General features: G+C 36.5%; 1 protein-coding gene across 1 annotated transcript in view; it reads left to right on the plus strand.

Annotated features, from left to right (window-relative positions):
* LOC126188699 (dynein axonemal heavy chain 7-like) overlaps positions 1 to 15443 on the plus strand; it is a 337765-nt gene that overhangs the window by 205045 nt on the left and 117277 nt on the right. Inside the window, exon 13 of the mRNA XM_049930307.1 lies at positions 2305 to 2521. Within this exon, the coding sequence (XP_049786264.1) occupies positions 2305 to 2521 (217 nt within the window). The remainder of the gene's footprint in view (positions 1 to 2304; positions 2522 to 15443) is intronic.

Here is a 15443-nt window from a genome sequence, read left to right on the forward strand (position 1 = left end):
ATATATATATATATATATATATATGCAGTAAAATTAGCATAAAATCAGCATAAAATCAGTAATGTTGTATCTCAATGAGGAACTTGAGACTTTCGGCACAGGTCTCAAGCATGTAGAGGAACTCTGTCTCAAGCTTAAAAGAATAGTTTCCCACTCACTGGATAGATATATACCCTGAAGAACAGTTCATAAGGGGAGGTAACCTCCATGACATACAGTCAATGAAAAGAAACTTCTAAAGAAACAGAGATTACTGCACAATAGGTGTAAAACAAGATGCAGGGTTATAGATTGAGTGATGCTGCATAGAACATGTTTGGCTGTCAAGAGGCGATGCATGATGCCTTCAGTGACTGTCAAAGCAGAATGTTGACAATTGACATTTCACAAAATGCAAAGAAATTCTGGTCATGTGTAAAGGCTGTCAGTGGTACCAAAGTTGGTGTCCAGTCCTTAGTGAATGAGACAGGAATGGAAAGCTGAAATGCTTAACTCCATTTTCAAATGTTCCTTTACAAAGGAAAATGCAGGAGAATAGCCCCAGTTTAATCCTCATACCACTGAAAAGGTGAATGAAATAAGTATTATTGTTAGTGGTGTTGAGATACAGCTGAAATCATTAAAATTGAACAAAGCTCCAGGCCCCAATGGTTTCCTTGTCAGATTCTGTACTGGATTTGTGGCTGAATTAGCCCTTCTTCTCACTTTAATCTATTTTAGACTATTCAAACAAAAAACTGTGCCCACTTCTTGGAAAAAGTCACTGGTCACACCTGTCTACAAGAAGAGTAGTAGAAGTGATCCTCAAAACTACTGTCCAATATCTGTCCAATATCTTTGACTACCGTCCAATATCTTTGACATCAATTGTTGCAGAATTATAGTGCATATTGTGAGTTCAAATATTAACAAGGTATCTTGAACCGAATGACCTCATCAATGCCAACTAATATGGTTTTCAGAAACATCAATTATGTGAAATCTAACTGCACTTTTCTCACATAATGTACTGAAAGCTTTGTATCAAGGCAACCAGTTAGATACAGTGTTTCTTGATATCTGAAAAGCATTTGACTCAGTATCACACTTACACTATTTATCAAAGTACAATCATATGGGGCATCAAGTGAAATTTGCGACTGCATTTAAGACTTTTTGATAGGAAGGACACAGCACATTGTCTTGGACGGAGAGTCATCATCAGATATATAAGTAACTTTGGATGTGCCCCATGGAAGTGTGTTGAGACCCTTGTTGTTCATGTTGTATATTAATGGCCTTGCAGGCGATATTAATAGCAAAATCATGCTTTTTTCAGGTGATGCCATATCTATAATGAGGTACTATTTGAGAGAAGCTGATAAATACTCAGTCTGATCTTGATAAGATTTCGATATGGTGTAGAGATTGACAACTTGCTCTAAATGTTCATAAATATAAAATTTCGCACTTCACAAAATGAAAAAAACATAATATCCTATGATTATAATATCAGTGAGTCACTGTTGGATTTAGCCAACACATACAAATACCTGGGTGTAACACTTGTAGAAATATAAAAGGAATGATCACATAGATTCAGTCATGGGTAGAGCAGGTGGCAGACTTACGTTTAGTGGTATAATACTGGATATGTGCAATCAGTCTACAAAAGACATTGCTTACAAATCACTTGTGTGACCCATCCAAGAATATTGCTCAAGTGTCTTGGACTCGTACCAAATAGGAGTAACAGGGATTATTGAACATATACAGAGAAGAGCTGCACAAATGGTCACAGGTTTGTTTAATCCATGGAGAGTGTCACAGAGCTACTGAAGGAACTGAAATTGCAGACTCTTGAGGAAAGGCATAAAGTATCCCAAGAAAACCTGTTAACAAAATTCAAGAACCAGCTTTAAACGATTACTTAAGGGGTATACTACAATGCCCTATGTGTCACTCACACAAGTATCATGAGGATAATGTTAGAATAATTACTGCATGCACAGAGGGATTCAAAAGTCATTCTTCCTGTGCTCCATATCTGAATGGAACAGGAAGAAACTCTAATAACTGGTAAAATGCGATGTACCCTCTGCCATGCACCCTACATTGGTTTCCAGAGTTTGGCTGTAGATATACAAGTAGATGTAAAGTCGGGAAAATAATAGTTTTTATGTTAATCTGAACTAAGATTTTGGGTGTTGCTTCTAGACTGTTAGTTTATCGCTGCTTTATATCTGTCCATTAGAAAATGGGACAGGAACCACTGGTCTCTGAACAGATTGAGTTTCACTGTTTATCTTTAATTGTCTGTTTTAGGTATTAGAACCAAAAAAAGTAGTATTAGCGGAAGCTGAAGCAGTCCTACAAGAACTCAGCACTGTTTTATCTAGCGAAGAAGAGAAGCAGAAGGATCTTGAAGCCAAATTATTAGAACTGAACAGAGTGCGTGAGGAAACTGCTGATCATAAAGCTGACCTTGAAGCTAGAGAAGCTGAGGCAGACAGCAAGTGGCAGCGAGCTGACAGACTTATTCGTAAGGATTTATATAAAATTGTACCACTTTAAAAACAAAATTATTTACTAACAGTTAAATGTAACATTATAAAATCATAGCAAACATAGACCATTACTTTACATCAATGAGAAAACAATAATTGTGTCAAATATTGCAAAAAGAAATGAAAACATCTGCAACTAAGATAGAGGAGAGTTTGATACTCTTTCTTCTCATTCTGGAAAATGAAGTGCTTCCTTTTTTTTTGTCATTGTGTCTCCAGTTTTTCTCAAGCCTTCCTTCTTACTTACAGCTTCGTCGCATTCACATTGATAGGTTTGAAAATTCTAAACACTTGACAGATACATGATACAGACATAATCATTATATTTGGTTTCATTTTTTATTGCAAACTGTCATAATATGCAACCATTACAAGTGGCAAAAAGATATCTGTCATCATAATTAAAGTGATACTCAGTGCTGTAAGACACCGAACATCATGTGAATAAATTGGATAATGGTTTAAGTAATTCCAGGATTAAATAAATTTTCATGATTGTTTAGATATTTAAAAAAGGCAATAACAACAGTAATTGAAGAGAGAGACTCATAGCATGTACCAGTATTTGTATCGTATGATTCTACAGTTTTCCTTGTGTATTTTCTGGCGAACAACAGTTGTGCAGCAACAGAATGAGTTTTTATCAACAAGTATGCTGACTGACTAATAACAGAAGGCTCCTTTTATTGCTGCAGACCCCTACTTGCCCATCTCCACCATTCCTTCTGCACAACCACCATAGGGCCAGACATTCCATGTTCAATTCATGTTGTGGTGCCATACTTGCCACAGTGTCATTCCATCTAGCTTCTCCAGAGTTACTTTCCATCCTCTTCTTTGACCATTGCTTTATCATTCTCATATTCTGGCGTAGGTCTGGGTTTAGGGAGATGGTAACCTGAGTGATCGTTAATAAAGTAAAATTTTAATTTCACAGATTCTTTCATGATGGAATCACAGAAGTTGAAGTCTTGTGTCAGCACCTTCATTTGGTCGAAAATCATGGAATGACTTGTTTTCAAGTCATACTCTTCCTGGTTGTTCTAGATATGTGTTCTATTTTGTGTTAATCTGTCAGTTTGACGTGTGGAAGACTGATCCCATTAGCAAGAGATCTGATACAACCTGAATTTGTGGAGACCTAAATCATCTTTTACACTGCCCAACAGTGTCTTGGTGGAATATGCATCACACCTAATGATTCTTCATAATGAGACAGATCCTTCACAAAAGTGTGCAAGTGTGTGAAAGTAAAGCAATCTTAAACATAGCAATGTGGAACGGCTCCACATGCTCTGATATCATACTTAGTATGTATACTTTTGTCTTTTCTGTTTTCATTTACTTGTCTGATACGTATAGCATATATGCATAAAATATGTAAATTCTTTGTTAAGATGTTATTTTCCTAAACTTTATTGTTATGAACATAATTTACATGTAGCCAATGATAACATAAATACATCACGTAGAAATATTTTGTCTAAGGAAATATTCAAAATTGAAGACTAGTAAAACACATGCACTTGAAAGTTTAAGATTACTAACAATTATTTGCTCTATGACTGACATAGCTCATTTGAAATCTCTACATCTATAACATGTAAAGAAAAGTTTCCTTTATTTCTAAGCTTTGTAATTCAGGAAATAGTACTATTAAATATGTTGTTGCATTATCATTCTAATTTGAAAGTACAACCTTTCAGAATCAATTTCATGAAGTTTTTCTCTATCCAAAGAAGTATAATTTTAGTAGAAATAAATTTCACTTACAGAAATATTTCAGAAATAAAAATTTAGTTTTATGCAAATTCTTTGGTGAACTTTAATGAAGAGAAAAGTATGTGCTAGGAAATCTGTTGTGACTCACCGATCATTCAAAGTGCTGCCGCGCAATTACGCGCGTCCTCTACATGCGACGCTGTCTGCCAACCATGCAGCAGCTGTGCTCCCTAAGCGGCCAGCCAGCCAGTGGCCGCTAGACTTGGACTCAGTGCTCATTCAAATGTTACTGTGTTCACATGTCTTGCTTTGTCAACTTGCTCAGTGACTTATATGTGTTGTGTCGTTTCGAAATATGTGTGTTCAACTTGACATTATAACAAAATCCATTCCAGGAAGAGTGAACCTAATATTAATGCTTTTTCACAAATATGTAAACAATAATTAATTGAAATAACTTGATTGTTAGTTGTTTAAGTTCACTGCTTCTGATTCCTGTCTTTTGTGTATTTTTGAAAAGATTAAAGAAATACAGTAGAAGACAAATGAGTCGATTTGACACATGAACCAATGAAGGTAGTAGAGGATCAGATAGGTAAAAAGACAAGGCCTAGTGGAAATCCTTCGATAATACAAGAGGTATTGAATTTAATTGAAGAAAGGCAGAAATTTAAGAATGCAGTAAATAAAGCAGGTGGAAGGGAATAAAAAGGTTTAAAAAATTATATTCACAGAAAATGGAGAATCGCTGAGCAGGAATGGCTGGAGGACAAATTTAATGATATACAAGCTTATTTCACTGGGGGAAGATAAATACTGCCTACAGGAAAACAAGAGGCCTTTGGGGAAAGGACAAGTAACTGTATGAATATCAAGAGCTCAGATGGTAAATCAGTCCTAAGCAAAGAAGGGAAAGGTGGAAGAAGGAGTATATGTAGAGTGCCTATACAAGGGAGATGAACTTGAAAGCAATATTGTAGAATGGAAAGTGGACATAGGTGAAGATGAGATGGGAGATACGATGCTGCAGGAAGAATTTCACAAAGCTTATAAAGATCTAAGTCGAAACAAGACCCTTGGAGGTAGATGATATCCCGTAAGAACTACTGGTAGTCTTGGGATAGCCAGAGACATGAAAAAATCCTTCCATCTTGGATGGGGGATGTACGAGAGAGGTGAAATACCCTCAGACTTCAAGAGGAATGTAGTAGTTCCAATTCAAAAAAATTTGTTGCAGACAGCTGTGAAAATTACAACACTATCAGTTTAATAAGTCATGGTTGCAAAATACCAACATGAATTCCTTACAAATGAATGGAAATCTAGTAGAAGTGGACCTCAGGGAAGATCAGTTTGGACTTGTAATGGTTAATAAAAAAGAAAAAGAGAAGAAAAGAAAAGGTTGAAAATGTGGGAAGAAATGGCGAATAAAAAGGGGGTTTTAAAATCGTTAATGACTGCAAAAAATGGAAAGAATGAAATGCAAATCAGACTTCGTATTACAGAAAAGTTATCGGACTTCATGATTCGGAAAAGCTATTGTTGGGGTGGTCCTTGTGGCGTTTCTGAGCAAAAGTCAAACCAATTTCCACTACACACACACACACACACACACACACACACACACACACACATACACACACACACACACAAAACAAGAAAAACAACTGAGAATAACAAAACGTGATTAAGATGGGGAAATGGCGTAGATAAGAGCTCATCCTTTACCATGTTAACATGTCTTCTTTTGTGCGGCGTCCAGGTCTTCAAAAATCTCCTACTTTGTTTCTGCGTGAAAAGTAGTAGCTGCTCCGAAATCTTGCAATCGTCCAGGAATCACTAATTTATACAAATCAAAATCGTCTTGAGATTAAATGCAATGTATTTTATGTTGCTGCTTCCATCCTCTGAATTTCATACAAATTTCCACAATATGTCTGCATATCAATAAGTTGTTTTTCATCTTAATCAGACCAGGACTAGCTAATAAGTTTTTACGTCTGCATTAAGCTTCCGCTCTCGAGAGACAAAAGACGGATAGAAAACAAAAAAGAATTACATTTTTAGTACTTTCCTTTTCTTATATATTTTCTCTGCCGTTGAGCGCTCATACAGCTGCGACGGTATAATTTATATCTGAGGGAATGAGTGTAGTGCGGCGAAATTCAAATACCTGATACAGGCTCCATGGAAGTGTAGGAACACACGAGGCAGTAGTGACCCTATGACTTATCTTACATGTTAGTTTAAGGAAAGACAAAACTATTTTTATAGCAGGGGTAAAATACAGGGAACAAATGGCTATTTATAACTTGTAAAGAACCCAGATGGCAGTTATAAGAGTTGAGGTGCATGAAAGGGGGGTGATAGTTGAAAAGGGAGTAAGGCAGGGCTGTAGTCTACCCCAATGTTATCCAATATGTGCACTGAACAAGCAGTAAATGAAACCAAAGAAAAATTTGGAATTCGAATTAAAACTCAGGGAGAAGAAATAAAAATGTTGAGATTTGCTGATGACATTGTAATTCTGTCAGAGACAGCAAAGGACTTAGAAGTGCAGTTGAAGAGAATGGGCAGTGTCTTGGAAGGAGGGTATAAGATGAACATCAACAAAAGCAAAACAGGGATAATGGAACACAGTCAAATTAAATCAGGTAGGAAGGGAATCAGATTAGGAAATGAGACACTTAAGGTAGTAGATGAGTTTTGCTATTTAGGCAACAAAATAACTGATGATGGCTGAAGTAGAGAGGACATAAAATATAGACTGGTAATAGCAAGAAATCCATTTCTGAAGAAGAAAAATTTCTTAACTCAAATATATATTTAAGTATTAGGATGTCCTTTCTGAAAGTATTTGTACGGAGTGTAGCCATGTATGGAAGTGAAACAAGGATGATAAACAGGTTAGATAAAATGAGAATAGAAGCTTTTGTAATGTGATGCTACAGAAGAATCCTGAAGATTAGATGGGTCGATCACGTAACTAATGAGGAAGTACTGAATAATACTGAAGTTAGACTCAATGTAGTGTTTAGACTGCTGACACTTTATGTAAAACTAAGAATGAAACTTAGTATCGACAAAATAATCATCATAAATTTGACCAATGATGATAATTGTGCTTCTCTTAAAAATGTTTCTTATTTTGAATCTTGACATGCCCCCTATACACCAAATCAAATGATTTGAAAATTGTATGTTCTAGATGAATAAATCACATTTCACAATAAATGTGCTTTAATTGGAATCTAATCTCAGCAAAGCTGTCTTTATTATTTAAAATTATTTAAGCAGCTCTCAGTTCATCTGCTAAACAAGAAGTGAAAATGACATTCAAAGCAAAGTAACATCAGTAGTCTTAAGGCTTGCTCATGGCTTTTTGCCTCCTCAAGCCCTGTGTCTTGCACTTGCAAGTACAGATTTGAGTCTGTGATAAATTTCCTGATTGATTTAACAGATGTTACTTAGATGTGTTCCATACACATGATTTCACTGACATGGAAAGAGAGCAAGTCATGGCTACCCCATCTGTTCTGCTCATTATAGTTTCTATCTGAGAAAAAATAGGCACAAAGACATGTCTAAATAGACCCATTGTCTTGTCAATGAATTTTTCACTGATCAGCTTTAGGTTTCATTTAGGGACATCTTCATAAAGAATGAAATGTCGCTGCAGATGACAAGAATTTGAATTGGCTTTGGCACTGTACAAAGACTCTGTGTGTCAAATGTGGTATTCACATTTGCCAAGACATCTTTCAAAAATTGTGTTTCAGGCACCTAGCAAAATCATATATTGGTGTTCTAGTGTTGCTGACAATGGGACAAGAAATTTCAGGCAAACTTCACAGCATATGCAAATTCTTTGTTGTCTCTTTCAGAAAGTCACATCCTTGGAGAAGTCATCATCTTCTCATTGAGTTTTTCATCAGATCCCTCTTTAGTCTTCTGTCTACATGGTTGGTCAGGAAATGTTTCATCTTTTTGATATAGTGTCTTTTGAAAGCAAGTAAGGTGTTTTTTTTTTATTTTATTTATTTATTTTTTGTCTGCTTGCAATATCACACAGTCTTTTCTTAGTTAAGACGTTGCATGGCTACCTTCTCTTTTCCTGAAGTGTAGTTTTTTGACAGTTGTGTGTACATAAGGTCATGACATGTTCTCCAATCAACATCTTTGACTGATTCCAAGGTTCCACTACACTGATGAGACTGTAAGTAGATGCTGCCTTTGGCACTGGAGAAAAGTTAAGATCCTTGTTGGTTAGGTTGATGAGCATCCTGCTTGGTTCTCTCAGCTGTGTAGTATTCAGAGAACAGGAGAATTTTGGAATTTGTCCCTCTGTGACCTTATTCTTGTTAAATTCTTCTTTGGACCATGTGATGCTATCTTTTCATTTCCAGGTTCTTGGACTCAATCTTTTGACCAACCTGAATGGGCATTGATCATTTCCCTGGAATTTCTGTCATTCTCATTACAAGTATAATGTATCCTCTCTCTCACCAGTACCTTACGCACCCTCAGCTTGTTCCACCCTGCTTCTGCCATGTCAATGTGGCATGTTGCCTTTGCAATGTGGCATGTTGTCTTTGCAATGTGGCATGTTGTCACAAATTGTTCATCAAAGTACCTTACAAGAAAGAATAGGGCACTAAAAGATCATCCTTTCATGAACTGGGAATTATAAGTTTCCTCATGTTGTGTGTGCATCTTCCCTATAGAGATAATTTGAAGTAGGTTTGTTGGCAAATGGAAATACCACTTTCACAACTCTTGGAGCTTTGTACAACTGTTCATTCAGTTCAAAGTATGTGAACCAAAATTCTTGTTGGCTTCAGAATGATTTCATTCATTCTGTGAAGATGATCAGCTAATATATCAATGGCAAGAGAATGGACTTATTTAGGCTTGTTAATTTGCTTACCGTCACCTACTTTCTCTTTGATGGAGACTAATTTGAATGAGGGATGAGATAACCAAGTCTAACTCCCTTTCAAACCTAGAAGTATTCCCTCTGTCTGAAATAGTGCATTTATGTTCAGACTGTGAACATTATTGATTTCAAATTCTGTACTGCTGCTTCTGGAATATTCAGACAAGCCATGTAGTTATTATTAATATAGACCTCTTCACCACTGCAATTGTTCTTGTGCTGGAATCTGGAAGATTGAATCAATTCTCATGTTCTGCTAAATTATAGAAAATATTCCTTCTGACAGCTCTTATATTATGTCTTTTGTTAAAGTTGATGGTATAAGGGAACACCGCATCTACAGTGTATGTTCATACATTCATGCTGAAGTTATTTAAACTCAACTGACATATGTTCTCCAAAATAAGCACCATTGTTAAGGCTCCCTCATTATTCTATGGCGCATCCTGCTTCTCTGATCTGAGACATCATAGCATGGAATAACTGCAAATCCAGCAACATACTGCAATATGTAGCAAAACACCATCATCATGCCAACTTGGAGATATGCAAAAACCATCTACTCCAGTGTACATGCACAAACAATAATGGAACTCCAAATAGTTTGCAATTCTAAACTAATTATATAATTTAAAAAAATATTCTCACTGTGATGATCATCATTCATCAGCTAGGTAGATTTTGGGTAACACATTGCCTCATCAAAAGTGATACATTTTGCAACCTATCACTGTCATCAGATGAATGATGTCATTACAACGCCATTAAATAAATAAATATAAAATACTTGTAGTTACAAACACTCTTTAGCATTTTAAGATTACAGCTTGGACAACTCATCTCTTTTTATCTTTTTGGTTTTAATCTGCAAGAAATGAAAGTAATCAGCATAAAGCCTTTGTACGAAGTACCAGCTTCTGTATACATTATTTCCATTTTTCTGTATGCGTGGACTAACCTTGAAGAGTGGTAGTAAGACAGTTGCACTTCTAGTATATACTCAAATTATATCGTTATACTGGGATAAACATTCATTGCTTAATCAAATGGCTCTGAGCACTATGGGACTTAACATTCATTGCTTAAACACACCCATTGTGTACAAGTAAATTTCATTTTTTATTATCAGTTTAACACTGACTAACTTCATCCAAAGCTAGTTGTATGAGAAAATAGTCTTGTGAAAATAGGTTTAAGTATCTGGATAAGAGAAGGGTTCGACAATGGGAACTACAGAATGTGAAAAGAAGTAAAATAGACAAGGTGGTCCTGGCAGAGAAGAAAGACAGATAAAGAAAGACTAGGAATGTTAGAACTGAAGATGTAAAGATGACAGGCCCCCAAAAGACAGATACCCATCCCCCAAACCCCCTACTCCCTTGATCCCTCCCTGAGAGATACATCACTGGTGGGCCAGAGGACGTTGATGGTTGCTAATCCAGCAAAACAGACACCACCTGCTTCACATCCACAGTCCCAATAAACTGGTTCTCACAACTTACTATTGGCATCCTATGGTGAGAGTAGCAACACCGATAGTAACCAGTTATTGACTAAAGTACCAAAGAAACTTGTGAGCTCACTTCTTATTTGGCCTACTCTTCATTTAAGTTAGGTAAGGTAGGTAAATGATTATCACATTCATATTAACTTAAGCCCTAAGAAATCTGTGCAAACCCAACCATGGAACATATTGCATTGCAAATAGTACAAATTCCCCTTGCTCAAAATTCACCCATTCGAGAGGCATACAAAACCCATAAAAAATATACTACAGTATCCTTGCATGACATACATACAAATTGAGTCTTTAGATACACCCAATGTTTTTTTTTTTTTTTAAATTTTAATCATATTTTTCAACAAACATTTCATGTTTTACCACTGCATATAAATGTATTCTTTGTGGCACTACCATCAAGCAAGATTAGTTGCAAATTTGGAACAAGTAAGAATGTTTTGTTGACATGCATACTATATTTTCTTACTCCATGCTATCTGCATTATGAACAGCACACAAAACTGAGACTCTTATATCACAATTTTTCCTTTATTAAATCAATATATAAATTATACCACTACAAGTCAGGTAGTACCCCCATGTCACGGCTTTGGAGTAAGCCCCAAAACCAGCACTACTCAACCTCCATAGAATCTCTCAATGACACCTCCTTCCACAGAAGGCCACCTCCTAACAACCATTAAATTTCCACAGATACACTGATCAGCTAGAAAACTATAATCACCAACTTATTATTGACATAAACCCACCCAAGTGATAGGAGCATCACCTGACGATGAATGACTGCTAGTCAGACACACACTTGGTGCATGTGATATCAATGAGCATGCTGTTCATGCGTAGAATGAGGTAGGTGCATAATCAACCTGAGTTTGACTGAGGGCTGATTCTGATGGTCCAGAGGCTTGGCACAAGCATTCCAGAAACTTCACTATTTGTCAGCTGTTCGAGGAGTTCTGTGGTGAGTGTCCTCAACATCTGGGAAAACCAGAATGAAATCACATCCAGACAATGTGGGGTTGGGTGGCAACTGCTTATTACAAATATTAGATGTTGTAGGCTGGGCAGACTATTAATAAGAGACAGGTGGCCAACTGTGGTGAACTAACATTAAACTTTAATGCTGGGAAGAGTACAAGTGTGTCTGACCACACAGTGCACCAAACACTCCTAACAATGGGCCTCCACAACTGGCAACCTATGCTTGTACCAACAACATGACATCAGCAAGTGTGACTGAAATGGGCACATGACCATTGGCACTGGATGTTGGTACAGTGGCAGAGCATTGCATTGGTTGATGAATCCTGATACCTTTTTCATCATGCCAATGGGATGGCATGAATCTGTCATCTTCCAGGAGAACAGGTTCTTGAACCTGCACTGCTGAATGGGGACAAACTGCTGGTGGCTCCATTGTGCTTTGGGGAACATTCATGTGGGCATCCATGGGTCCATTGGAGCAAGCAACACACCATGATGGCCAAGGAGTATCGTACACTGGTTGCAGCCAGTGTACATCTCTTCATGACAGTCATGTTTCCCAACGGAAGTGGCATTTTTTAACAAGGTAATGTACCATGTCATAAGGCCTGGAGTGTGATGTAACACAGTGATGAGCTCCAGCTAATGTGCTGGGCCTCCAACCCGCCAGATTTGAACCCAATTGAAAATATCTGGATGTGTTGTCAGAACTCACTGCCCTCCTCCCCGAGTTTATGGGAATTAGGTGACTTGTATATGCAGACGTGGTGCCAAGTCCCTTCAGCAACCTACCAAGGCCCCATTGGTTCCATGCAATGATGCATCACCACCAAAGGTAGACATGCAGGCTTTACACAAGAGGTCATAATGTTCTGTCTGATAGTGTATAGTGTAGCTGTATCAATCTCAGTTTCATTTCATTCAAGTGTCGGTCCTCCTTTCTTTGGTGTGTCTACCTTATTCCTTACACAATTTATGTATAAGGGCAGAGTATCCTGCTTATTATTACTACTCTCTTCTCATATGTTTTGAGGTAAATTACTCCCACTTCATCTAGAATCCTTGCCCAAATTCTGAGCTTCCTCCGGGTGATGTCTCACAAGTATACTACTGCACATTTTATTTGATGTGACCATATGATAATTTTTATTTATTGCAAACGTTTTGTGTTCCTCGGCTCTGAATTTCCCTATTGGATCTCATTGGAATTTTGCTGTGATGTTAGAATGTAATTCAGTTACTTTATAAGTATACCTTTCATCTTTCCATTTTCTTTTCCTTTTCAAAATGACATTGCTAATATCTAGCATCTACAATGCTGGTTCTCAATTAAAGAAATGAATAAAATAAAACAAATAAAATAAAATGAAGTTCTAGGTGATGTACCTTTCTCTTGTTTTGTAGTAACCTCAACATTCTATAAGTTTATTATGTAATCTTCTCAGTTGAGCTAGATTGTTACTGTAAGTGCATCTAATAAGTCCTTATACGCATATCATTACTGCCTAGTTCAAAATACACTCTTATTAACATCACATTAGTGTATGCATTACCAGAACACTTATTCATATTCTAATAGATGCAAATATAATAACAAGATTAACACAAAAAAATTCTACTCTGAAAATATTAACTATCTTTGGCAAATTAAAAAGGTGGGCTCTGTATAGAGCAGTATGTTTAGTCATAGAAAGAAACTGGGGAACTGTTCCTCTGTAATCTTACCCTACAATAAGTACAAATTGACCTTCATTGGCATTTCTTATGTTGTATTTGTGTACATAATGGCAAGAAACATCTGAGAGAATCTGTCCAGAGCCTACAACCTTTCTGTTCACATGTTTATTGAAATGAGCATTGTGTCATCTATTTATGCTGCAATTAATTGCAAGAACTTCAGTGAGAATTGAGTAATTGCTCAGTTGTAAATAACATAATCTTCTCTACAGTTATCTAAATATTACTCAGAAAACATTTATTTGTACATATTACACAAATAAATTCACAGTCAGTATAAAATACCAACTTGTATTTGCGTACATGTTGTTCATCTAAGTACATTTTCTTTATACAACAACAGACCCAGTGTCATTTATTTGAGCATCTTCAAACATACTTCCAAGCTGAGACATAGTAGCTCTGAATAACTGCCAAGCTAGCAGTTGTCACAGTGCATAACACAACTCCTATTGTCATCCCAACTATGAGACACTTGGCAGCCATCCATCTAAGAATACACGCACAGACAACAGTTTGCAGTTCTGAGCTAATAAGCTAATAATAAAAAAAAAAACACTTCCACTTCGGCTATCATCATTTGTCTCATAGGTAGACATTTGGTATGTTACACCACAACCTGTATACAGAACACCACAAAGGAGCTGCCCTGATACCTGCTACTTGAAAGCCAACTGTATTCTCTTTCTATGTAGACAACACATTTGTAATTTAGCCACATAAGAAAGACAAACTATAAGAAATCATACAATGTCTAAATTAAGGAGTTTTCTACATACCTTTGTAATGGTAGTGGAAGTGGAATGAGTCTGCTGTTTTGGGATGTACTGGTTAGGAGAAAAGTAGATGACACAATGGGGTATAGTGTTCACTGTAAAACATGTGTTCTGAACATATATCTGCCTTTGGATAGTCAGCATCCAAGCAGAGAAATGGTGTTCTGCAGAACACTCATGCTGTACCACAGGCTGAAAACTTTAACAGCTGAATTAGAATGTCATATTTACCCAGTTGTAAGATGAGGTTCTTTACCGAATCCATCATTCAGAAAATTCAGATTTATCTTATATTCACAGATTAAACTATTCCTGCTGAGGTCAATATTTTTATGCGGTTTAGAAGGGGATATACAAGTAGTCCTACATTTATAGGGGTAGTCTTACATTTACTGGGGTCTTCTTAAATTTAGAGATGAAATTTTGGCTGTTGAAGTCACATGCAGATTTATTTGAAGAATTTGGAAGGGCAGGCCTCAGCAAATGACATTCACATTCCAACAGGCTCATAATTTCCCAATAAGCTGAAGCACTCGATACAATATCGACATTGCCCAAACAATCACGTGACATTCACTAGTGCAAGAGATACTTGAGAAACTGTGAGCTAGTCATCACAACAGTCTAGTGCTCTGATTAAAATTCAACAATTTGTGATACACAGGAGGAAATACATTAAATTCTATCATCTTACAAAATTTTTTTGTATTTGAACAGGTTTGCAATACATATTCTCATACATGTATGGATACTGTTTACAAAAGTTAATGCCCCTTCTTAAGTAAAAGTAACACTCAAAAGCTGAAATGTTGTCCTTCAAAACCATTACTTGATTCAGATCACAGGCCAATATTTTATTTGGTTATGAGAGACTGTAATGATTTATAAGTGGATTTCACAAGAGAAATTAGGTCATTGTTCATATGTTAGGGTAAAAACACTACCAGTTGTAGAATATGATGGTGACATTCAGTTGAAACAAGAAGGAAAATTAATACAGAATGCAGTGACTAACAAAGGAAATAAATTATATTAAACTGTCTGTAATTGTTTTCATGAGAATAAATTATAGCAGCAAGACGTTCATGGAGATAGCACTGACACTTGTCACTAGATCACAGTACAGGCAAAAGTTCAAGAATGGGACTGAATCATAATTGCAATCTTTCGTTTATATATTAGCTGGTGTTGCTACATACGACCCACCTGCCAAAAGCTAT

The sequence above is a fragment of the Schistocerca cancellata genome, chromosome 5, assembly GCF_023864275.1.
Source record: "Schistocerca cancellata isolate TAMUIC-IGC-003103 chromosome 5, iqSchCanc2.1, whole genome shotgun sequence".
NCBI classification, from domain to species: domain Eukaryota; kingdom Metazoa; phylum Arthropoda; class Insecta; order Orthoptera; family Acrididae; genus Schistocerca; species Schistocerca cancellata.